This window comes from Falco rusticolus, chromosome 5, assembly GCF_015220075.1.
Source record: "Falco rusticolus isolate bFalRus1 chromosome 5, bFalRus1.pri, whole genome shotgun sequence".
In the NCBI taxonomy this organism is placed as follows: domain Eukaryota; kingdom Metazoa; phylum Chordata; class Aves; order Falconiformes; family Falconidae; genus Falco; species Falco rusticolus.
In genome coordinates, this window is record NC_051191.1 from 80,826,863 (window position 1) to 80,852,494 (window position 25,632).

The 25,632-nt window shown below is 35.3% G+C and overlaps 1 protein-coding gene across 4 annotated transcripts in view; it reads left to right on the forward strand.

Annotated features, from left to right (window-relative positions):
- CCDC91 (coiled-coil domain containing 91) overlaps positions 1 to 25,632 on the forward strand; it is a 155,503-nt gene that overhangs the window by 13,452 nt on the left and 116,419 nt on the right. For all 4 annotated transcript variants that reach the window (XM_037389837.1, XM_037389836.1, XM_037389838.1 and 1 more), the window contains exons 2-4: positions 13,684 to 13,744; positions 13,857 to 13,935; positions 24,183 to 24,340. In XM_037389837.1, coding sequence (XP_037245734.1) covers positions 13,715 to 13,744; positions 13,857 to 13,935; positions 24,183 to 24,340 — 267 coding nt within the window. In that variant the 5' untranslated portion in view covers positions 13,684 to 13,714. The remainder of the gene's footprint in view (positions 1 to 13,683; positions 13,745 to 13,856; positions 13,936 to 24,182; positions 24,341 to 25,632) is intronic.

Sequence of the window (25,632 nt, forward strand, 5' to 3'; positions counted from 1 at the left end):
TGCTACAGTTTGTTATTTTGTTCTTGTATATGTGTTCTACATGCATGGTAGTTTTATACTTTAGGATTAGCATCTGTTGCATACGCATTTATTTCCAGTTTAACAAAGGGCAGAAAGAACAGTTAGTTTCCATTATATTGGGAAAATGTAGAGTGTGACCAATTCAAAATGCTCCTCATGAGCAGAGGTGTGTCAACATGTATTTCCTGTACTTCATAAACTTTGTGCATCCAGTTTATTCTTTGTCGCAGCTGTGAGGCAGCGTATGTTTTATGAATTACCTGGTTTCTCTGTGTGCATGCTAGTGGAATACGGGGGTGGATATCCTTACTCCTGTAATACCACGTTGCCATCAATGCCATCATTGCTGTGAAGAGAAGTACCGTAGAAGGCAGAGGCACTGTGAAGGTGATCAGTGTCTGCTTAATGGCACAGCAGAACATAAGGAGCGGGGGTGTTTCTATTTCTGGAAGGATCTGCTTGCTAAGCATTATATGTATGTAATTATATGATGATATTTTATCTGCTAATAGAATTGAGGAGGAGTTGTGCAGATAGTTGAAAAGAAAATCGTTGGATTTGTGCTTGCAGGTCATGCCTGGCATGCTCCCTGCCTAGGCTAGCTGGGCAAGGAGACAAAATTGTATGGATTATAGGATGGGTGGAGGATCTGGCTGGTATTTTGTTCTCTGTTTATTTGGGGGCAGGGGGAGTTTACCTCCTCTTGAATGACAAATAATTTTTGCTTAATTGTTAACTGGTGAGTAATGTTCTTGATATCAGTGCCCTTATCATGTATAGGGTGCTTGAATTACTTCAATGTCCTGTTAACTTCCTGGATATGGGACCTCTTAGAAAATGTGGTCTTCTGTGTGAAATGGGCGTGTTAGTGCCTACCCAGCTCTGTGAAAAGCTTTGGGACTAGAGAAGAGTATTCCAGAAATGCATAGTTGGTATAAAAAAATCAACTTGGAGAAAGAAATTAAGTAAAAGCATTGTATTCTGACTGAAAAACACTTTGGTGTTGAGCCCTAGTCCCGTTTTCATTCTGGCCTGATCTGTGATCTCTGCTTCAGCTTCCTTGTTGTATTACAAAGGCATCACTGGCAATCAACCTTTTCCTGATCTGTGATCTCTGCTTCAGCTTCCTTGTTGTATTACAAAGGCATCACTGGCAATCAACCTCTTCTTTGAGAAGTAAATATATTTTTCTTGGTTGCAACGGAGAACATACAATTATGATAATATCCCATTGTTCAAAGGTCACATGATGTAAGAGTTGTGCTACATGCTTATGAGTAGACCAAAATGAAGTAAAAAGGAAAGATAACATATGCACAGACATTCTGGCAGCAATGTTTTCTGTTGGAAGGCAAATCAGCATTTTTATTTTACTTGTTTAAGGGTTGGGTTAGACAATGTGAAACCTTTCCGGTTTGCTTCAGAAGAGTCATATGAAAATGAACTTAAAATCTCATGTTGAGTTGCTTCTCTGTGAATTGAACCTTCTCTTTAGGAGAGTATGAAAAATCGAATTCACCTGCTTGATGTGTAAACGAAAAGTCATCAAGTCTTCTTTTCAAGTATTAGTAAAGGGAGAAAAAAGTGCAATGATTATGCATTCTTTCTGTGTGGGAGGACTAATGCCTGGTCTTTTCTGCTTCAAACAGTATATCCAGAGCTTGTAAAACAAAGGATTAATTTTTTTTTAAATGACCAGTCATGTTTTATTTCAGTCTTTGGATTAAACATTCATAGTATCTGAATTTGCAGTAGGTGGTTAGGGGCGGGGCGGGGGGGGAAGAATATTATTACAGTTAAAGTGTTTTGGTTCAAGACTAGCAGCTGAGGCATGTAAAATCACTAAGTTGAAAATCTTGAGCCATTATTCTTATTCTTTTTGATAATGTCATGTAATGTCAGAGAAATAGGTTAGTATCTTTTTCTTGCCTCAAATTAGTACAATGTCCCTATGAGAAGAACCGTACTTCCAGGGCTTGAAGGAAGCAGAGGGGATAAGTGTTATTAATTGGAATAGTGAGGTTTTCTATCTGAGACATACAATAATAATAAAGGAATACTATTTATTTTTATTGAGTATAATTGGTATCACATCCTGGTTTGCATAATAGAGTTACCATGTGCTAGTGATTTATTTTTTTTTCATGTATCCATGGTCACCTTTCAGCTTTTCTAATATAAAGATAGAATCATATTCTGTAAGCTTTTGATATTTTGTGGGTTTTGCAAACTGTCTACGCAAGTCAAAGGTAAACGTTATCTCTTTCATAAATATTTAACATCTGTTTTACTGGGCATCCTTTATATTTGGACCTTTACTATTTCTCTGTTTTAGACCTTTACTATTTTACTTTATTTTTAAATAAGGGAAAAAGCCTCATTTTAACTACATATCACAATCACCTACTTAATTCTTAAGCTTTTTTTTTTTTTTTAATGTGAAAGTTTCTTTTTCCAGTGCAATTAGTGTTGGTATTTAGAATCAGTGACTCACTCAGCACCAAATTTTCCTAGGCATAGCATCATGCAAAAAATCTAGTATTATCCAATTTCTTCGTTGTTGGGTTTTTTTTAATAATTTTTTTTTCTTATAAAGCATATATTCCTTCTTAGTATGCAAGGACTTGAACACTCTTATATTGTCTTTATTGGCATACATTTGTACAAGTTACCACACATCCTTATGAACATGTATTCAGAAATATGTTTTTGTTTGAGATGTTATATTAAATTGTGTTGCTATGATGCTCTGTTACTAAGACTATGTCAAGCCTTCTCTGTGACAAAGTTCCCTTGAGGCAGAACTGGGTGGTTTTTGCTCCTTGAAGGCTTTTCCCTTCATGGTACAGACACCTCTTTCTAAGTCCTAGTAAAACAGATCAGTGTGATTTGCAAGTAAAAAGAAGTGTTTGCATTTAGGAACACTGGATATTAACAGAAAAGAATGGAGAAGCAGAAGTATTTCAGTTGTTAGAGTTCTTGAAGCTTAACATTTTAAGTGGAAATGCATTTGAAATACCTATGACCCTTCTATTTTACTTTTAAACCTTCCATTTCTTATCAAACGTGGACTATAGAAGAAAGACCACTGTTTGTCCTAACATTCCCAAACCCTTAACAGTGGATGCTTCTGTACCATTAAATTCTTTGCTTCTAAGTAAAAAGATTGTGTTATATGAATATGCACTTTACAAAAATTAAGTACAGTTGGAGTGTCCAGTTGCATGAACTGTCTGGAACTGATACCCAGCTTTCCTCTTGAGAGAAAAGCACTAAATAGCAGAACATTGTATGTATCAAGGCCAAGAGGAAGGTGCAGACTGAGGCTACTAAACCTGGCTCAAAAAGCCATTCATTCACCATTCATTCATTATGAAACGTTAGACTTTTTTCTTTTTGAAAAAAATAATTGCTGTTTGTAGATGTCCTGCCATATTCACAGACAGATCGTGCAATTTAATAATTTTTACGGGCAGTTTTGAACAAATCAGTTAATTGAAAACATTTCCTATTACTTCTAGAGAAGAAACATCACCACGCGATTTTTTCTTGTAAAGATTTTTTTTTTCTTAATGCTGAAAGTTCATGTCAGCCTTCTTCAAGAAACACCTCTGAGTTCAGAGATATATGTAAGACCTTTTTTCTTTGAACTCACGATGAAAATATTTTTTAGGTTTTTGCTACTTTTGTCCCTTCTACAACAGTGAAGATTTCTAGAGGTGCTCTTTCTCTTCCATGCTGATCTCTTGAAGTTGGTTCATTTGTCATTAGCAAACCCAGTCCTAAAATAATCCTCGACAGATTGGTAGTTATTAGTACAGTTCAACTGGAGAACAATCTTGAATGTGGATTCACCTTTTTTTACTGCCTCTGCTACTATGATTCTGAAGTTCTTTGGTTGTTGGTTGGTTGTTGTTTTTTTTTTTACTATACTACTCTGGATAAAACTGCGTGCAAAACAAAAAAGACCATGCATGGAAGGGACATGTGGAGGTTTTCTAGTCCAAACCTCTGCTTAAAGATCTGGTTGGAGCAGATGGCTCAGAGCCCTGTCCAGTTGAGTTCTGAATATCTTCAGGGATGAAAACCGCACCATGTCTGTGGGAGCTTGTTCCAATATCTGGTCAGAATTTTCACTATTCTGACTTCTGTCCTGTGGATCTTGTCCTAATCTCCCTGTGCAACTCTGAGAACAGCCTGCCTCTATCTTTTAGAGGACTGTTTATAGTAGAAGTAGTATACTTTAAGTATGAGAATTTTTAGCCTACTGTGGTCACTTTTGCTCAGGCATGTGCAGGACCATTGGTGTCTGATCTTTGTGACCTAGTTTGTAGATAACTAATCATACTGTTCTTAACTCTTTTTGTAGAATACAAACTAATTTCCAGGGTTTCTGATTAGCATTAAATTGAATCACGGTTACAGAGATTGTTGATCTGCACTTGGTGTTGATTAATTACAGGTACATTGTATTGCCTAGCTATGTGTAACAAAGTTTTAATTCCAGTTTAATTCATGCTGCGTTCTGGGTTTTTTTGAGGGGCAGATGGGGAGAAGGCTTGGTGAGGGGAGAGGTTTTTCCTTCAGAAAGCACACGTGTTGATTGTATCAGCTTTGTCAGACTTCTCGCAGAAGTTCAGGTACACGTTGTAGAAGTGCGTGGCTTTTGAAGTAAAAATGTATTTGTGATAGAGAAAGCTTATAGAGGGACATTACAGAAATTTGAAAGTTTAACTGCATGATTCTTTATTTTCATAGTAAAACCAACCCTAGTCTTTGCATGTTCTGGTCCCAAGAAACCAATTATGGTGAAGGCTGGAGACCTCAGAAGAATTTTCTATAAAAACTTGAGTTACTGAAGCTGTTAGAATTAACTCTTGAAAAAGTTTCTGTAGATTCTGGAGGCAAAGAAAGAAGCTGAATAATATTGTAATATACTTTAGATGATAAGGTTTTATTTGAACTCATCTTTGACTTTCAAGAGTGAAAAAGTTGGTATTTTCTAAGTGGGAAATTCTTGAAGTTGGGAGAAGCTGACAAAGAATCACGGGCAAAAATATAAAAAAGATCCTCAATTAAGAAATACATGTGTAATTATAGATGTATATATATACACACATAGATATGTATATATGTAAAATATAATTACTCATGTCAATAGGTAAGCCTCTGGAATTAATTCCATATTTGTCTTATTAGAGGTAATAGGGTTTTGGGGTTTTTTTGGTGTGTTTTTTTTTTTTTTTTTTTTTTTTTTTTTTTTTTTCCCCGACCATAGAAAGATTTCAGTGATAAAGACATTTGGAAGGCAAAGTATACAGACCTTTTCTGTCTAGAGCCTTTCAATTGAAAATATGTGCTAAAAGTACCACTGTGATACTTGCAAAGTCTTTTCTTCTGAATGATGCTATCCTCTGAGTACTTAACGGTTACACATGGAATCCCCATGTGGTTCATGGGTTGTGGTCTGGTAGAGAGACAAAACTGGTACATGCATGTGGTAGATCTCTATCTCAGGAAATACTCTAAAGTCAACCTCAGCGATTATTTCTGAATCACAAGCAGAGTAGTATTTTAGACGTTGGCCTAGGCTTCACACCATTTTACTGATCTAGGAGAAAGCACGTCTCTCCTGATACATATTATTCCTTTCCTGTATATAAATGCTCACCATGTATTTGGTGATTTTACATGTACGTAGAACAGTGAGTGAAAGGTAGGCAGTATCTATCTAATATTAAGCCCTTTTTTCCCCCCACTAGTAATTTCTTTTGCATACAGTCTATATTCATATGTTGTCACTCACAGAATACTATTCTAAATTACTTCAGTGTATCATACCTTTTACAAATACTTTTCTTATTAGCTCTTCAGGGATCAGATTTCACAGAACATCGTTTTGCTGGTTTTCTGATGTTACTTTCTTCTAGGATATAATAGGAATTGCCAGTTCTTGAATGCATTTTCCATGTGAGGCTGTGGTGGGGTTTTTCCCACTCCTTTGTCTTAAACGAATTTGAAAACCAGTACCTGCCTTCTCTGTGGGAGCTATCAGAGCCCTTATTCTGCTTGTAGGTAAACATGGAACCTGCACTTTCTTTTTTGTGAAGCTGTGTCTGATCTACAGAAGTGAAATGGACTTGGAATTTGCACGTTATTTATTTATTTATTATTGCTTTTTCCTTTTTTAAGCACTGTTTAAAAAAACCCCAAACTGTATGCTGAGGAAAAGGACCTACAAGTTCTACAACACAATCTTTGTGGAATTGATTTTTGCAGATTATCTTAATACCTATTTTTGTGGAATTTCAGGGATTTTTTTTTTTCTCATGTCAGTTCAGTACCTTCGAGATGATAATATGATCCATATGATGGAGAACATTGGCATTTTTGTGTTGCCTAACTTTCAGTATCTAATGATAGGGGTAGGGAGTACAGCCCTTGAACAACTTTGTATGGGGTGGTATTGCCTGATTGGAAGATAAAAGGGCAGTTGAGTAAAGAAGTGAAATAACTTGTTTCAATCTAAGCTTTGCGTCTTAGATGTTGCAGGTTCTTAGTTCCGTCATCTAACCATCTTGTTTTAACAGTTGGCATGTACAGACAGACATAAGTTTGTATGCCTACAGGGATTTAGATGCTCTGCTTCAAGAAAAAAAAAAGTAACCTTTCTTTTTTCTGATATAGTATAAAATCAACATTTACATCTCTTAATATAGAGATGTGGATGCTGTATACTTTTGGCAACAGTTGATTGGTTCAAGTATTAAATTATACTTTCCATATTAGTTAATCTTCTAATTTTTCTTAAAACTTTGAAATTGTGTTTGTCTTTCATTTTGGTTAAAAAGGCCCACCCCCACCCACCCCCCGAACAACCCAAACCAAAAGTTGAGACCATACACCCCACCCCCTTTCTAAAAGTAGAAAACGTAAAACTGAATTTCCAGGTTTATTAGGGCATTTCATTCTCGGAAATTATAAAAAGCTTGTATTTCTATTTCTTCTTAAAAGATCTTCCTAATGCTTACCTTTGGTTCTACCCAGAATTCTCACAGATACCTCATTAAAAAATAATAGCTTATCCAATTAATAAGCACTCCACTTGAAGTAGCATATTTCTTAATAGCCGAAGAATTTAAAGTATCTCTGAGTAAATTTTGTTTCTTCAAAGATTTTTTTTCTTTTTAAGACCATGTTTGTTGTAATTACTAATGCAGTCTAATTTTCCAAATTGAGAGACAGTCCTAAATTTCCCTCTGGCCTCATGTCCTCATGGTCTTGTGATATTAGCCTTTGCTCAATTACATACTTTCCTTGTTAGATACAGATGATAAATGCTGAAAACTTAATGCGGAATTTAAGAGCTGTTAAGAGTTTTCCTGTTAAAAAACAATACAGAATACCAGATTACTCTTTTTTTTCCTTACACACACACACCCCCTTTCTGTAACAAGAGTGTGAACTCCATTCATTAAATAACAAAGCACTAACTGAATGTTAGCTACATGGATCATGGTATCTTTGTAGGAAATTTTTGCATTCAATTTTATTGTATAGTCAGATGCTTTAATAATAAAAAGAAGTCCGCGGAAGCTTTTCATTGCAAACAAGATATTGCCATGAGGCAAATTACAGAATTGGAAGTAAGAAATGGAAAATTCAATCCTTTCAGTATTTTATTTTTATTTGAAGGATTGAGAATTACTGCATCATATTGTTTCATTCTTTTTTGAAGAAAAAAACCCCAGAAAAATCACCTACATTTCAGTATCTCATTACAGCTGCTATTTTTAGAAATTGATACATGACAGATATGCTAGAAGAATTTAGCCTTACTGCTACAAAGGGAAGTTAAATTCCTCAATGTAAAAAAACAATTAAAACAAAATAAATATTGGCCAGTAGCTATTGTTTAATTTTTGTTTTGACAGTGATCTTTGGTAATGTTTATATAGTTGTTTGTGCCACCAGATTCCATAATAAATGAAAAGTATTCCTCTGATTATGGTCTAAGTGTTATCAAACAGCTTACTTTTAATGCTGAGATCTCAAGCAGGAGTGAAGAGAGAAATCTAAGTTTTTGGTTTGAGTTTTTTAGAAAATTTTACAGCTGCTCTAAATTTATTTTATTTGCCATGATGCTATACGTTCATAGTCTGGTCCTGGGCTCTGTACCCTTTGGGATATGTGTATTGTGTAATCAAGCATTTCTAATTCATGACTTAGTAGGTACTGTAAGTTGTTAAGATGCCACATGCTTATCCTGCGGCTGTAATTGGTATAGATCAGGAGAAAAATCTGTATTGGCTGCATAGAAAGAAGACATTTTATTCCTGTTTTAAAATTGCTAAAAGGTGCTTGGAGGCTTGGCTGAAGATCCATGAGGAAAAGTCCATGTGAGCTGGCTAGAACTTTGTGATACAGATTTATCATCTGTTCTGCTCTTTATCACAGAGGTATTGCCAGTATATATGCTTTCAAAATGACTACTATTTTTTTTTAATACATCTCATACTAATCTTGGATAGGCTTTTTGGAGCCTGCAGTTTCAGCCAAAGATTTATTCTTCAAATAATGCAGTCTATGTTATGTCTGCTAAGAAACAGTTAATTGATTGAACACGTTGAATGAGTAATTTATTAAGCATAAACTTGCATATAAAACTGATAGGTTGTCATAGGTAGGGGTTAAACCACCAACTGTCTTTGCCAGAAATACAAATGCAGCATCCCCACCCTCAGCCAGCTCCACACATGCTGTTCTGACAAAATAAATGGCGATATGCTCTAGAAGTTGTGCCTTTAAGATGTGCAAAATTCTGCAAGTTAGTTACATACTGAAAATTAGAGGCCAAGTAATATAGCATCCAGTTGAATGTACCTGGCAAATTAGTTGTCTTTACAGATACATACAAAGATAAATTGATCATAAAATTTATATTTGGTTTATCAAGTAATAGATCAGGTCGGGATAAATTTGAATTCTCACTAACCAGAGGTAAACATTTAAGTGAATGAAGAATCCTTCTTAATCCACTATTTGATGTTTTTACCACTTTTTCCTTTTGGAGATGAAGAATACCAGGATTTCTGGTGGGCTTACAACATTCCTTCTCCTCCTAACCGTTGGAACGGGGAAGAGGGGCTTCGTTCCAAGCTTATTTTTTTGTTTTATTCCTTGTGAATGGCTCTTGATCTTTCTGCATATAAAAAGATTTTGTAATGTGTGTTAGGGAACTGCATTTCACAAAGTTCTCATGGCCTATGTAAAGCTGATGGTCAGGCTTTGGTGACTGCATTTTGTATAGGAAAGCTTGCTACTCTCTTGGATAGGCAGAGCTATCTGTGTGTGGATACATTGGCCATCCATTACCAGTCCCGGAGAAGGCAGTCTTGGGCAACCTGATCTGAAAGCAGTGCTGACCTTGCTTTTGAGCAGGACCTTGGACTGGATGGCCTGCTTGTCTTAATTCTGGCCTAAATTATTGTAGGATTTGATGAATACAAATTGTTGATAAAATCTGCTGAAAATGCAGGAGCTTACATATTTTGTAATCCATGAAAAGTTTCCTTCTTTTCACAGGAGTGTGACTGGAGAGCTTCTGAAGCCTTTTAGGGCATGACTCTCTCGAACTGTAATGTTTTGGGAATGGCCTGGATGGATGACCTACTGTGTCTTTTCCAACCATAATTTCTATGAATCTGTAATTTTGAGGTTGACTTCTTGTTGCCCAACTTTACAGTTACTTAATTCCAGTATCAGGCATATTTTAAGACACCACATTTAGTCATGGCAAGACTGTGTGGGCTGTTTCGTCTTTTTGTGTTGTTTTTTAAATCCTTCTGAAGATTGTCAGCACTTAATGTATTCTTTCCTATTCCGGTGCCACAAATAATGTTCCTAGCCTGTGAGGAAAGAGAAGTCTTATTGCCCATTTTGGAATAGATGATTGATTTAAAAAAGCTGCTCCCAAAACTGTTGAGTTATATGTGAGGTGTTAGGCTAATTCTGCTGTTTATTTATACCAGAAGTGCATTTCCATCACCAGAATAAGGGGTAGAATTGAAAAATTGTGTATTTGGTCATATTTTCAGTATTGTTATCAGTTAAGTTTATAACGTATTATTCAAACATTTTTTAGAGCTAAATGGCATGTGTACTTTTGAGGGCTATGAAAGACTTGTAGCTAAAAATAGGCTTGATTCTTCATTTCTTTCTAAAGGGTTCTTGAAACACTGGTGTGGCCCTGTTCCCTTCTCCTTGCTGAAAATCACCCTTTTTATGCAAGAAGAGATATCTTTTTGGAAAGACATCTTCTAGGAAGAGCTCTTTCACAAACACTCTTTGAAGAGAGCACCTCACCCTTTGAGTTTTTGAAGTGGATGCTTTCTGTCCTAATTTGCTGCCTGCTTACTTATGATAAATGCAAAGTTTGCTAGTTTCTGATATTTTTATAATTTTTTTTTTTTTTTGCCTACAGCAAACAAAGCATGTAAACAAATCAGGATTTCTTTCTGGTGGACTAGAAATTTAGCTTTGCCTCTGAAAACAGAGGCATGTATGAATGTATATTATACATATACAAATAGCAAACAGTCTTTCCTAGGTGGCTGAGAATCACTTAGCCTAGAATTCCTGTGGGTTCTCCAAAGAACTGGAAACTGGAGGATTGGCAGTTAGGCATGAAAACACCATTGATACTACTGGGACTTGCTTGGAGTCTGTTTCTCTTTTTTTCCATTTAAATGATGTGTGGAATAATTCATAGATCATGCTGTTACAGCCATGAAATGTCTGTGTTAAAATTTGTGGAGTAAGGTAATCTTAGGTCAAAATAGTATTGTGATCATTACCAGATTACGAAAACTGTATATGAAATGTGGCAACAAAGATGGTAGATTCAATAAGATGTTTCTCCATTTATTTTTTTTTTCTTCTGCACTACATCCTTTTTCTCTATCAAAAGTTACTTCTGTTTTATGTATACATAGGTTCTTACAAATTTCTTGTTGGGGTTTATGTTGCATCCTCGCTAGTGTTTAACACAGTTTTGCCTATAGAGGTTTCTGTCCTTTACTCCCTTATAAGTAGTTAATCACATCTTAGCATGCTATTTTTCATATTTGATAGGTATTTTTGTTTACCTTTTAATTTTTTTTTTTAAATAAGACTCTCCCATTTTAGCGTGTCTTTCCAAAATGGCTTTAATTCGTGTTGCACTCCTCTGAACTTGTTCTAGTTTGTCTTTTTGAAACAGTGCTGACTATGGAGTGCACTTTCTCCATCCAAGACAATCAGTTCTGAGACAATGGGAATAATGTCTCTTGCTTTTCGGGAGAAAATCTGGTGGGCTCTTTCGAAGTAATTATTTTGAAGTAACTTGGGTAGAGCCTGTAGGACCTGTTGATATGATACATAGTGTATTCATAAAACACCAGTTTGCCTTTCTAAAGCCTCTCTTTCTCCAGCTGACTGCTCTGATTGCTACTTGAATGCTGCATTTTGCAGTACCTATATAAATCACCTATATAAATCAGTCTGGTTTGGGTGGCGTTTAATAATAGGTAGCATGAATACATTGACATTCCCAGTTTGTGCATTGCTGACTGCTTCAGCAGTGGTGTTCTATCTATACAACTTCCATTGCTTTCATTTCTGTGTGTATGTGTTATATTTTTGAGTTAATATATTAAAGCTCTGATTGTTAATGGAATGCATGAATGTTTGACTGGTTAAGGTTAGCATTGATGGAAAAAATACCCAGCTACCTTCTTTCTCTCTTAAAGAATAAATCAGCACAAAACCTAACAAACACAAAACCATTAAAACTCCTTGCAGTCCCTAAAAAGATACTTACTACTTATAGCACATGTGTATACTGGATAATATACTTTAACCAAATCTGTCTGCTTACACTGTGACCGTGGTGATTTAAACTATTTGAATTGGAGTCTTTCTTGGTAGTGATTTTCAGCAGTGGATATAAACGGAAAGTGTCCCCTTCTGACATTCTAGTACTTTAATTTGAAGATTTCCTCCAAACCCTTTGAATTCTTCTGTTTCTGAGCGTGTGCTTGCACAGTAATAAAAGTTTCTCCAGCCTATAGTCTATTTTGACTGAAGTCAATTCACTTTACAAACATTTTGACATTCTATAAAGACCCTAAAGGTTCTTTGGCTCATCATTCGCATATCAGAATTATATATATATATTTTTAAATAGGTAATATGCCATTCTTTGAACACCCGTGTATATCTTGAGTTACTTTCATTAGCTGAGTAACTTAGCCTGCATTTTTGTAAAAAGAACAGCAGTTTAACTATAAATATATGAAAATGCCACAGAATTCAGGGCTACAACTCAAAAATGCTGATCAGTTTGTAAAATCTAAATCAGCCCCTCCATGAAACCTAGGGAAGGACCTCTGTGGTAGCAGAAAAATTTCCAGAAATTCACCACAGTCTTTTTCTAAGTTGCAGTTTGTGCTGACGTTGCCAGACAGCTAAGAAGAGATGGGAAAAGCAGGAAATCTTTTTGGATTTAATCTCAGTGATTTGAAAATGGAAAATGTTTTATTTTAAATTATAAACAAAAAAACCTATAAAATCCATGATATATAGTGATCACTTTAAATTGCATCATCTTCATTACTAATTAAGAAAATTCTTCATTTTGGAATCTGATGGTCAGAATTCCTACTTCCTGGACTGTTTTGGTTTTTTTGTTTTGTTTGTTTGCTGTTTGTTTGTTTTTTAAAATACATATCCAGACTAGGTTATTTGCTGTTTTCAGTTCATTTGTTGAGGTACTGGGGACTTGACTGCTGTATTTGAGAGCAATAGATACAGCTTTTAAAGTACCATCTTTCTGTTTTCTCATCTTGGAAAGCTTTTTCTGCATCCTTGCTTTCAGAAGTTGTTTGACAATATTGATGGGCAGTGCTTATCTTTTCCCTTGAAGCTATTCAAATTCCTTCATTTTTTTCATTTATCTTGATCAATAAAAAATTACTTCTTGAGAGATCTTGCAGTTCTAGCCCTTGAATCCTGTATCTGAAAAAGTTTTGATTTAGGTCCTTTGATCTTTTGTAGAACTTGTAAGTTAGGAAGACTTCAGGTAACCTGTGGCGATGAGTACTTGGATGAAGGACTGAATACTCATTTCTAAATGAGGAGGTGATGAGGTTATGAAGAGCACATAGGTAAGCTAGGGAGCAGTTGTATCCAAGTGAAGGTCTCTACTCATCTGTCACGTAACTGAAGTACAGATACATGAGTCATTTTGTCTTTTGACTTCTAGTTGATCAGAAAGTCCAACACCTTTCTCCATGAGTCATTTTGTCTTTTGACTTCTAGTTGATCAGAAAGTCCAACACCTTTCTCCATGAGTCATTTTGTCTTTTGACTTCTAGTTGATCAGAAAGTCCAACACCTTTCTCTTATGAGACTGGCGAATTAAATACACCCATTTTCCTGTACCATAGAACGTTGTATTACTCCATACTGCTGGGCTTTCAAGGTTTGACCACAGTGACTTGCTCTACCCAAGTCTGTCCTTTAAAACTAAGAAATACCTTTGGTTTTATGAAGTTTTTATTGTTATTTTAAGGTAAAGGAAATATAATAATTCAGCAGCTGTGTTTTTGTTTTTAAATCAAGATTTCTGCTGTATTCTAGTACCATTTGAAGGATGGATGACGATGACTTTGGAGGATTTGAGGTATGTTATTCAGATGACTTAATTTTGAAATTTAACTTTTTAACTATTATAGGAATTTATAGCATTTTGTAAAATGCTATGTGTTACAATAATACTTTTTTTGTGTTTCTAGGCAGCAGAGAGTTATGAGTTTGGAGATGGTGAAAAGCAGACTATATCCCCTGCTATTGCTTGGGCAGCATTTCCTACAGGTATTGGTAAAATCACTATAAAAATTCTTAATAATGTATTGCTGTCCTTATGTATTCACTATAAATACTAGTACCCAAAAGGGTGTATATGCACAATAAAAGAATGGTCAGCAGTGAAATCTAGTATAAGAATATTCCTGAATAATTTTGGGAAGTTGCCCTTCTCAAAGTTAAACTTTTTTGAGGAATGAAAGTGAAGTATGGTTTGTCCAGGTCAACGCCTGATTGGCTTCTCATGGGAAGAAGAAATAGAGCTTCTTCATTCGAAGGATATTCTTACTTTTGAGTGTGGAATGTCTCTTGCAAATGATAGGGAAATGTACAAAAAGTAAACCTAAAAATAAGACTTGCACATGTTGCTTCCTCCATTAGATTTCGTTGACTCTGATAGTGTCTCTTAGGTGCTTTGTGGGGGGGAGGAATGATCTTTTTTTACTTAAGCAGTTTTTAAAAGTAGAAAATACATGACACATCCTTTATCTTAAGCAGAAGCTGAAACATCATGGAGCTACTTTTATTCATTTATACAAATGCCCGGTGCGTGTCTGGATTTTAAGAAATTGAAAAAAGCTCATTGATAGTGGATAAATGTGCAATAGCAGAGCAACTAAAAGATTAAAGAGGTGTAACTGATTGGCAGTTGATTTTGTTGTGGGATTTTAGTTTAGATTTCACTATTTTCATAAACAGAAACATCACTTTAGCAGCATTAGGAAGAAAAAAGCAAGCTCTATTTTAACCTTTGGTCAGGAACTAAAGACTTCTGCTTGTTGTTATATTATTATGCTAAATAAATTGTGCAAACTAATTATATTTTTAAACATAAAGGTATTTTTCTCATTATGAGCTCTCCATAAATCATACTTTTCGAATGTTTTTATTTGTTTATTTCTGGTGCTACTGGCTTTCATCCATTACTGAATAATTTATTTTATTCGTCATTGAAATAAAGGAAAACAAATAATAAGGAAACTATATTTTCCCAAATAACTTTATTATTAATTTTGACTGCTAGTAAAAAATACTGCTTCAATTCATTAGCATATTTGAATGTGTTTAAATTAAATCCAATACAGCTATGTGGTATGTATCTCATGAAGTCTAATTTAAACCTAACAAGGTGTGTAGAATTTAAATTATTTGTAAGTAACACAAAAGTTTTTTGTATGATTTAAGTGACACAGAAGTTTTAGGGTAGTTTATACCAAGGTATTTTAAGTCTTTCAAAATTAAAATAATTTGAATTTGGAAATAATTCCTTGCATTTGGAATATTTTGTTACTGTAAAAATCTTTAGGTGACTTTTTCATGCAAATGTTGCTGTGAACAAATGAACTTATTTAAAGAGGCGAGTTTTTAATAGGGTCAATCAAAATGCTCGTTAGGCATTGACTTGTAACTTAATGTTTTTAGTAACAGAAATGACAGAGTTTTCTGCCTACTGTTATTTATCTAAGTTGTTCTTGTCTTACTGACTGACCAATTTCTAGGGTAAGTTTTGCTGAAAAATGTCAGAAATGTATTTTAGTGCTATTGAGATTATTTTCATAAATTTCAAGTGTGATACAGTTATATACAACCAAGATTCGGTGAACTTTATGGAAGGAGGACTATGTTACCCATCTCATTGATTTCCTGCATATCTGATGTTTTTAAGATGTAAAAAGTTATAAAACAAAACACTGAAGCCTGTTGCAGTATTTCTCAGCATGCAGGAATAAATCAGAAATTATTTCTAAGGCTCCAGTGTTCATTACAGTGATCAATTTTGCCCTTGAAACTTGTCTTGGGCTTCCTACTATCGTTTTGAATATTGATTTAATATTTTCGGTAGACAACATTGTGATGAAATGTTTATTGGTATGTGCAAATAGTCTTTTCTATGCATTGTTTTGGAAATTGTTTATTAGCTGTGTTTGCTGGTTCAGAAAGGGAGAAAAGTAAGAATTTGTACAGCAGAAATACTATACTCTTCTTTCTCCTTCCATCAGGACAGTTAACAGAGAACATGCATCTCTTTCTGCTAGGCTTCTCTAGCAGTGTCACCTGATAGGAAAAGACTGGTTTTATTCTGAATGGCAAAACTGGTAACAAATTTGTTTGTTTTTTATCTCTTATGGTTGCAGGTTTGAATTAGAACCCATCATAGCAGGTGCTTTTTAAACATGGAAATAGAGCATAGGGCAGGTCTGAAGACCTTAGCTCTGTGAAAGTATGCATTATGAGTATGAAGAAGTTAGCAGTAGTGAAGAAAAATAACATGCATTTGTGCAGTCCTGTTACTTAGATGTCTTTGCTACTACTGTTAGCAAAGTCCAAAGAACCACCTGTTGTATTGGGTCTGTTCCTTCTGATTGTTTAACTGAGGTAGAAAAAAGTCCTTAATTAGTGTCATTGTATATGTGATGGATTTCTTTTTTCCTTTCCAGCCTTAACATGAAGTACTAAAAAGAATCACTACAGTATGCCCAGTGCCTGGGCTTTTGGAGAGATGTGAGGGAACTACTCAAACATCAGTGTTTTCTTAGCTTGGATTCGGTAAATGCATTTGTAAAGTTGGAGAGGCAAATGTTAAAAAAACAATGACCACAAAACGAAAACACTTTGGGAATAAAAAGTAGTTCTTTGAAAAGATGAGATCTCTCTAATTTGATTTTTTAAGAACTCTAAGATAAATTATGGAATATTCTAGTGCCTTATCTCTAGTCCACCTAGTTCCCAGAAGATATTCAGAGAGGCTGACTGTAATAATTATTATGGCTGGCCAGAAAACTCATGATATTTTCTTGGTTTGTTAGTGTAAGGTGTGTTTCAGGGGGTTTTGCTCTTTGGATTCATAAGCTAACTTTTCTGAGAAAAAGAATGTAACACTTATACTGTTTTCAAATAATTTCATTTATTGAACATTAATATTAAACAATTAAACTGAGCTATTTTTCATACAGTGGTCAAATCTAACTGCAAATGCGGTATTATTGACTTAGGTGTTTGGGGGTAACTTTACATACTTTTTAACTAAGAAAGTAACTCTGAAGTATTTTAGACTCTAATATGGTCCTTACAACTGATAAAAAAGAGTCTTCAATGAAATAATTATTAGTAAGTTAGTTTTGCTTTGTTTTGTCTTTAGATGCTTAGCAGTAGAAACACGTTGTTATGCAACTTAATAAAAATAAGGTTTTAAGAGCAATGTCAATTTGCAGTTCAGTAAATGTGTCCTGGAACACTGAAGTGCCTACTTTTGTTGTTGTCGATATGTTTTAGGGTTTTTTTCTTCCTCAAGAAGAGTTGTATAAACTGTCAGTTTTCTTGCACTTCTGTGGGTGTCAGGTTGTCTACCTTTATGCCTGCAAGGAGAATCTTGAAATTTAGCACTGTGCTTGCATGTCGACAGAGTCTGGGTTTAGCTCCGCTTTTCTAAGGTTATGAAGAATATGTTTGTTGCTTATAGTGAATAGTAGGAACAGGATCTGGGTCTCTACATGTTGTGTCAGCGTTTCATTTTGGCAGGAATTCTTTGGATATCAGAAGGAGCTCATGTGATGAAGCAGGTGGTAAAACCAAGCAGATGTTCAGCAAAGGACTCTTTTGGAGCCTTGTGAATCTATCTGTTGCAGATTGTTCTAAGTAAAACAAAAGTTCTTTAAAAGAAAAGTAAAAACAAAACAGGGTGAGCGGTGCTTTTTCAGTGAAATTAAGACAGAATTCCCATCTGGGAATGAGATGGAAGTGCAGTCTGAGCAGGTGTTTCTGATTAAAGCTGTGCAGATTCAGAATGATTTTGTTTACAAGTGTTAGGTTAAACCAGATTCATGGCAGTGTTAACAGTGGATGAGGTGGAGAGTTTTTTGTTTGGTTTTTTTTGGCTTCATTTGGTGAGGAGATGAGGCTTATGCTATTGTTTTTTGTACCTGTTCTTCCAGTAAAGATTTTGAATATGTTGCTTAGTTTTAGTGAAATTGTTTATAGTCTCAGTTAATTGCACTTTTCTTTTTTTTAATCAGGAATTGAGTAATGATCCAGCTTGACCTGGTGCTTCACCAGAGAAAAGGAAGGTTGAGTCCAGTCACTGTAGATTCTATAGTGTTGGAATATATTTGGAGATTTAGAAGAGCTATAACCTGTAGCTGCCATCTAGGACTGTGGGAGATGGCCGAACTGAAAGACCTAAGAGACAAGAACACACCTGTATGCAAACCAGCACTAGAGTATAAACATCTCAATTTCACTGTTTTGCATGACCTAGGTGACCTCCATTTGTTTAATGGAAATGTAATCAGTTCACTCCATGAACTGGAGCGCTGTTCAGATGCCCAAAAGCTGGGTTCACCTTTTAAGGGGAGCTTGAGTAGCTAGCTGCTTTGTGTCCATCAGTTGTATTGACCAAGTATCTACTAACTGTAATGCTCACATAGCCATATAAGTTTACGTGCCTTAATGTGGAGCCATATTGCATTCCCAAGTTTCATTGGTTTAGCTTCTTACAGGGTAAGATTTTTCTTTAATTTTCTTCTATCCTTTGGCCACATACATTAGAAAAATTGCTAGTTTTTATATGTGGCCTCCAGTCTGTATTGATCCAAGGTTGTTTTATTTATTAATTTTGGACTGAAACATTATATCTGTACTTCCTGTCACAAAGGTGTTTCAGAGGAGCTCTATTTATTTGTTTATTTTATTTATTAAGTTATTTTGGGAATCTTCTTGAATCTTTTCTGTGCTTTGTGTCATGTCAATATGTTTACCTTCCTTAAGAAGAACTAGAGGTAGCTTATGTAATTTTGAAGCTCTTTATTTACCCTTTGATTTAATTTGGCCAAGTATTAGGTTTGGTCGTATAGTGAGAATTCTTAGTGCCTGCTTTGAATAACAGAACATCCTCCAAATTCCTGGAGAAGATTTTTCTCCTTGTTCTAATACTCTTTTATTAACAATGCATGTGGACTGTATATATGCAAAGCATATTTTTCATGTTTCAACTAAGCATTCAGTAGTTCTGATGGTCTTGTTTGTAGCATTGAAAAAAGATGTTTTAAGTCTATATGACAAGTGATGGGGTGATGTGTGCTGGTGTGCAGCCATGTAAGAAGAGATCTGCATTGCTTGGAAGGTGCTGTTTTCAGCTGTTGTGTTGAAATGGTTGTTTTCAGTTGTTTCTTTTCGTGTTAAATTCTGTGTTTCTGCAGAATACTAACATCTTGACTTGGGAAGGGTGGTGGAGGGGTGATAAATAGTAGCAGGACAGTATTATATCCTTAAAAAGATTGGAGGGAATTGGCTTTATTCCTTGCCATGATTGGACAGGGTTTAAAGGTCTTTGCTGATAATGGTATAAAGCCTCATTTAACTCTGGAATGGTCCTGTTTTTTGTTTGCTAATATTTCCTTTACCTGGGTTATGCTGCTTTGAAAATGAGTCATATAACTTTTCAGATTTGATTATCTGAAATTAACATATGGTTAAAAGATTGTCTTGTTGCATGTCTATTAGATTACATAACACCTCCTCTCTCTCTTCCTTAATGGTTGCCAAACTGCTTTAAAAGACAGTCATATTGACTGAATATTTTGCCAGGTTTCTGGAAGCCTTTGAAATAAAACTAAACAAAACTGATGGGAATGAGTTCTCAGTTCTCTTAAGTTGTGTAGTCATTGAATACTGAAAGATTTGTTTCTGAGGTTCAACTAAATGGTTACAGTGCTGTAAACTTTTGGTAGCTGTATATAAATTTTACTTAAATAAGAAGTTAGAAAATAAATCAGTATTTCCATATGGCCTGGGATTTAAGCTGTTGGAATAGTGTTACTTATTTTCTAGAGTAGTTTGGCTTTGAAAGGATAAAATGTGGGGAAGAGCTTTCTGCTGTGAACTAAAAGAAATCATCTTGAAAGTACATTAGAGTCGGTTTTCTTCCTCTCTGTATGTTGATGTATGACTGTAAACTGGTATGTATAGAGAAGCAGCGAAGTGTTTCCTGTTGATAGGAGGACATTCGTGCTCATTGAAGCCGACAGAGAAATTGCTGTCAACTTCAGTGTTACGTAGACATTTACCTGTTGATCCTAACTCTGATACCCCAGTGGATGTGGAAATACACCTCATTCTGGTGAACTGGTGATCTGCAAATACAGTGATTAAAAGTATTGGGTTTGGAAAGGGAGAAATTGGGAAGTGTGTTAAGGAAAAAAAAAAAAAACAACACCCTGAAAATTGCTAAGGTAACTACTAAAACTTACAGTTTTGCCAATACTATGCATGCCATCTGAGAACCTTATGACATTTATTATGGCCCTATTGGGTGTCAATTGATATCTATTGTTGTACCCTTCTACTCATTCTTTAAGCAGTATAACCTTTTTTAATAGTTATCCATATACAATGAGGTAAAAACAGTGTAAACATAGGAAATACTTTGTTTTGAATTAAATTTATTAATTCTTGCTTCTTGTTTTGTGGGAAAAGAATTTTTTGTAATACATATTTTGGAACAGATTCTATTCTTTCATAAACTAAGTTTTTCACAAACAATGATAAGCTCATTTTATTGGGTGTTTGTTACTTATGTATTTTAGAATGCATTTGACATATGCTGTTGTGTGCTAGTTTGCCGTGTATTGGCAAAAGTAAATTGGTTGAGTTATGTAAATACAATAGTTTTCAATTTATTTTTCCCTAAGCTGCTTATTCAGCATCGTGCAGCTGTAAATACCTGTATTCTGCCTCCGATGATACAGTTGACAGAGATTCCTGCCTTGTAGGATACTGTTTTCCTGTCCCTTACAGTTGTGCTTGAGCAACCGTATGTGGGTCCTTCAAAGGAGATCACTGAAATTTGGACACATAAAACCAGGCTTAAACTTTCTATCTGAATGTTACTTTTAACTAAAAATGCTCAGTGTATACAAGATCATTTAAAGGGTCATTGGATTGTATGATTGAAGACATGGGTAGTTGAGGATGAAAATTTAGGGTGTTTTGTAAAATTTTTTTTTAACAGCTGAAACCCACACGTAGGGTGACTGTGCTGCAAATACTTTTGTAGAACGGTGCAAACTATGTCAAAGAATTATATGGCCTTTTGTCAGAGCCCTCTGACATATCATCTCTTAATTGCTGGATGTAAATAATATCCAATTAGTAAATGTTACTCTTTATTTTTTCAGTGGTGTATTTCTTATCTAATGTATTTATTCTGAAGCTCAGTATGAAGTGTATGACTCATATAAAATGTTGATTTAACAGTTCATGTTAATCCCCTTTGTTTTGTTTTCAGAATTTCTGATCCCCCAGTGATTTTAATAATTGTTTGAGCCTTGTTACTAGGATAAAGATAGAGAATTTTTCTTCTGTGAGCAAGATTACAGGCTGTTACAGATCTCCACTTCTGTTAACAAACTGCATGGTTTTGTCAGTTCTTATGTACAAACTTGTGATATAATATTCTTCATACTGGAAAGTCAAGGGTTCAGAAACTATCAGTTTTAAGTACAGTTCTGGCAATAACTTGTATCTGCATCTTATATCAGCCTTCTTAGGCTTGTGACTTTTGATATAACTGTAATTGGGTACATGCTACTTTTCTTTATAATACTGCAGCTTTAATCAATCCGTTTATTTGGAAATTTGTCAGGACTATTAACCTGCCTTGCGTTTACTGAAGAAGTTAGAGGAGATATATTGCATCAGGGCAGGATGCTGTGGAAGAATATTTTGTCATTATCAGAATGACTGTGTATTGTAGCAGGTGGTGGTAGTTGAGAGGATCTGTGAAGTGGTGCTGAAAAGCCATTATCCATACTAGATGTTCTTCATTTTTCCTTCAGACTATCATTAGCCTGGTCCTGTGGACTCGAACGTCCATTAGCTGTTGTCCATTACCAGTCAGGTAGTTTTACCAGAGTCAAGTTTTTGTTTCAGAGGTTCTGAAACTGTTCATTATGTTAACTGAGGTATGGTAAGCAGGAATGATTGAGGGGTCATCTTCATAAGTGAATTCTGAGCTGTACTAAAATGCTAATGCAATTTCACCAGTATATACACAAGAGGAATGAATTAAGAGAGCTTGAATTACAGACATAGACATTCCTAGAATTACATGTGCTGATTTATGAATCTTTACCATTGCTGAAAGTGAAAAGAAGGTTTTGTAAAAAAGGTGTTTCAGTGATACCTTGGAGAGTTGCCACCTTTTCTCGTCTTCTGCAAGGTCATGTATTTAGTTGAATAATTTTAAACCACAGTGTTCAGAGGTGGTCACCAGTTGTTACTCCTCATTTCCTAGGCTTTATTTTGGTCACTTAAGAGGTGGGGGTTTTGTTTCAGTTTTTTCTTCCCCTTCAAAATGCTAAGCATTCATTGCTGTAACTAGAATCGCTGGAAGCTCGATTTGATTGTAGAAGGTTCCACATAAAACTGTATTATCTGAAAAATTAAGTCTTGTATCTAGTATTGGATGCCCCAAAATATGTGAATACATTAAGCTTTAATCTCTGTGAGTCTCCATTCCTTATCTGTATCCAGATTCAGTTTCTGTTTTTACTTTTGTGATAAATTATTTATATGTGGACTATGCCTATACTATGGTGATCATCACTAAAGGCTGAACACTAACACTACAAGGATCATTGTCATGTTAGGTTTTTCCTTGTGAGTTGACTGTTTTAGTAAGAGAAACAGCTTGCCTGCTCAGTCACAATTGCCTGGTACATTATTTTAGTTGTTTTTCATTCTGTTGGAAACTGGTTTCCAACTGAAATTCAGAATATTAAGTGATAGCATAGAACAGAGACTTCACTGTTTTTTTAGAAGCAAAAAGGTAATTTTCTTTGTCATCTCACTGTCATTTGACTAACAGAGTAGATAATGGGTTATAGGAAGCGGCCTTTGTAAGCAGACATGGAAAGGGGAAGGGGGGGAGTGGGGATTCATAGGTGTGGTACATATGATACATAAAGGAAGCCTAAAAAATCCCATTTCCAATTCTGGAGAAGAGCTTACTGTTAAAGATACAGCTGTATCTCAGTCCTTTGTTTTGTTAGTACTGTCCTCTAGGCTTTTCATCCTAGCTTCCATTTTTTGCGTAGCTGTTCGTGTTTGGCTCCCCCCCCCCCCCCCCATGTCCAAATCTACTATTGATGCAGTTAGCATCCTTGTCTCATGGGCTGTTTTCTTCTTTTCGTTACATGAGGTTTGCATGTTCCTCTGTGTTAACCTGAATTGTAGAAATGAGAGGTAGAGAAGATGGGACACAGAACGCTTGGTTTCAAGGTTTATTTTGTCCTTTTGAATGCCTTCAGGCCAATATATACACTTGTTTGCACTGTGAATGCATATTTGTGCAGTATTTAACAGTGATATTGAAGAGGCTGAGCCTTGCTCCAGGCTAGTGGCATCTTTTACATTTTACCAGATCTGTAACAAAAATGTGAGTTGCTTTTTCTAAAGCAATTGTATATACTTTCTTACCTACTGCAAAGTCCTACCTGTAGCTGACTGTGACAAAGCTTGCAGGGCTTTGCTGTTAAATTAAAAATGTATGCAAAGCTCTTCTCCTTTTTATTTGGTTTGTCTGAATCTTTCGTAAAAGCGGTCAAGTTTCTGTTGTTCTGGATTTGATAATGATGATCCCCAGTTATGGCATAACTGGAAATTGCTATGGAAGAGCTCTCAGTCCAGTATTGGTTACACTTAAGTTTTGTTAGCTAGAAAGTTATTTACTTTGTTATCTTTTTATCTCTTATACAATGTAAAACTGCTTTTATCATGTGTCTGGGTAAGCTGTTTCTGTAAGTCTTCTAAGACTGTTGAGGACTTTTATACCTTTAAAATTAAAAACCATAAAACTTAGGAAATTATAAGTACGCTTTTGCAGTTGACTTAAACTGATCAAAGATCATGCTGAAGCTGAAAGGTTATGTGAATGGAAGAGACAAAAGTTAACACAGCTGCTGTTGATGGCAGCTGTCTCCTGAAACCTCTGCCTAAGGCAGTCTAAATTTAGTGAGTTAGAAGTCTAAATTTAGTGTGACCATACAATTTTTAATGTCCTTAAGTTGATAGTACTCAAAATGCATGTACGGAGTTATTATTTGGTGCAATTAGATTTTAAGAGGTACATAACCTTGCATTAGTGTGACTAAACTTGTTGCTACTGTGTGACAGGTTTTGCTAGCTATAGATTTCAGAAACAGAATTAATTTTTGAATGCTTCTTTGTATTGTGTGTGTGTTCTCTGTTTCTCACATTAGTATCTGAAGTCCATATATCCCCTGATGTTCTTCGGGAGCACTCTGTGCCTTCTTCCTGCCTGGTTCCTTCTGACTCATTCAGTTTATCAAGTGATAATGTGACAACAGCTATTCAAACAGCCAACAATGTTACAGACCCAACTGTTCTTGAAGAACAGGTAAACCCAGTTTTTTTGTTTCAGTATGGGAACCTGATGTATTAAATATCTTAGCATTGCATCTTTTCTGTGCAAATTTAGATTGAATTGCTTTTGAGAGTGAAATGTCCTTGGATTTCTGTGATATGAACTTTGAAGTAAAATAATTTTTAAATTGTGTTTAAATCCTATAACTGGGAGACAGCATACTACTTTGGTATGGACTGTAAGAGAGATAAGTGTGTTAAAGAGTTATTAAAAGTTAAAGGCATGCTGATAGTGCTAGGCATGAAGGTAGGAACAATAGCAGGAAGTTTCTTAAAAAGTTGTTATTGTTAAAGCTGTAAAGATTATGGCTGTGCATATAGTCTTTAATTAAATTATTTTTATTTTATTTTTTCCCCCATTACTTTTAAAGATTTTTTTATTATTATTTTGTGGTCTGACACTGTCCTTGTTGTGTGTGTCCTTGTGGTTGCAATACAGCTGAGAACTGATCTTAGCATGGGGTTTTTTGTTGGTGAAAGTTTTTCCTTTTTACTGAAACAATTAGGTGAGCAAGGGAGCGGAAAGAATTTCTGCCTGGAGATTAGCACAAGAATGCTGAATTGCGGTGGATAAGGGTTAAATAGATTTACCCTCCCAAGTGAATTTTCATTGCCATTGATTGCATTGACACCTATTTGAACAAGTTTATTTATTGTAAATTCCCTTGTTTCAGGATGCATAGTAGTATATAGGTGAATTAGAAAGTGCTCTTGCCTTTCTCTGAAACAGTCAATAGTTTGCAACCCTCCTGTTTTCACTTACTTGGTTTCTTCAGCTAGTCTCATCAAATCCTAGGGTTACTCATGGTGAAAATTGAATTTCATGTTCGAGTCACGTTTCTATAATCTGAGCATTTTTCTAGAGCTATTTAAACAACTTTCACAAAATACTTGTGATTAAACTGACTCTCATTGGTTTTCCTCTGAGCAGCCTCTGTATGCCCACACTTCCAGGAAGACTGGCTAGTGCAGCTTTAATAGTTCAGTCTTAGTAATGAATTAGTTAATATCTTGTATTTGTTCCAAGCCTAATGTTCTGGAGAAAGCCTATAAAAAGTGAAGAGGAGATGTGCCCAGATGCAAATGATAGCAAAGAAATTTTCTTAGAAATCCAAAAGTTGTGGGTTTTTTTTCTTGATGGGGGAGTGTTTATTTTCTTTTTTGACTGATGCCAGCCAGGGTAATTTTTTGTGTTGAAAGGTCTTCATCTGCGTCTCTGACAATATTTTGATAAGTAAATTTCTGTTACTGGCAGGATGATCAAAA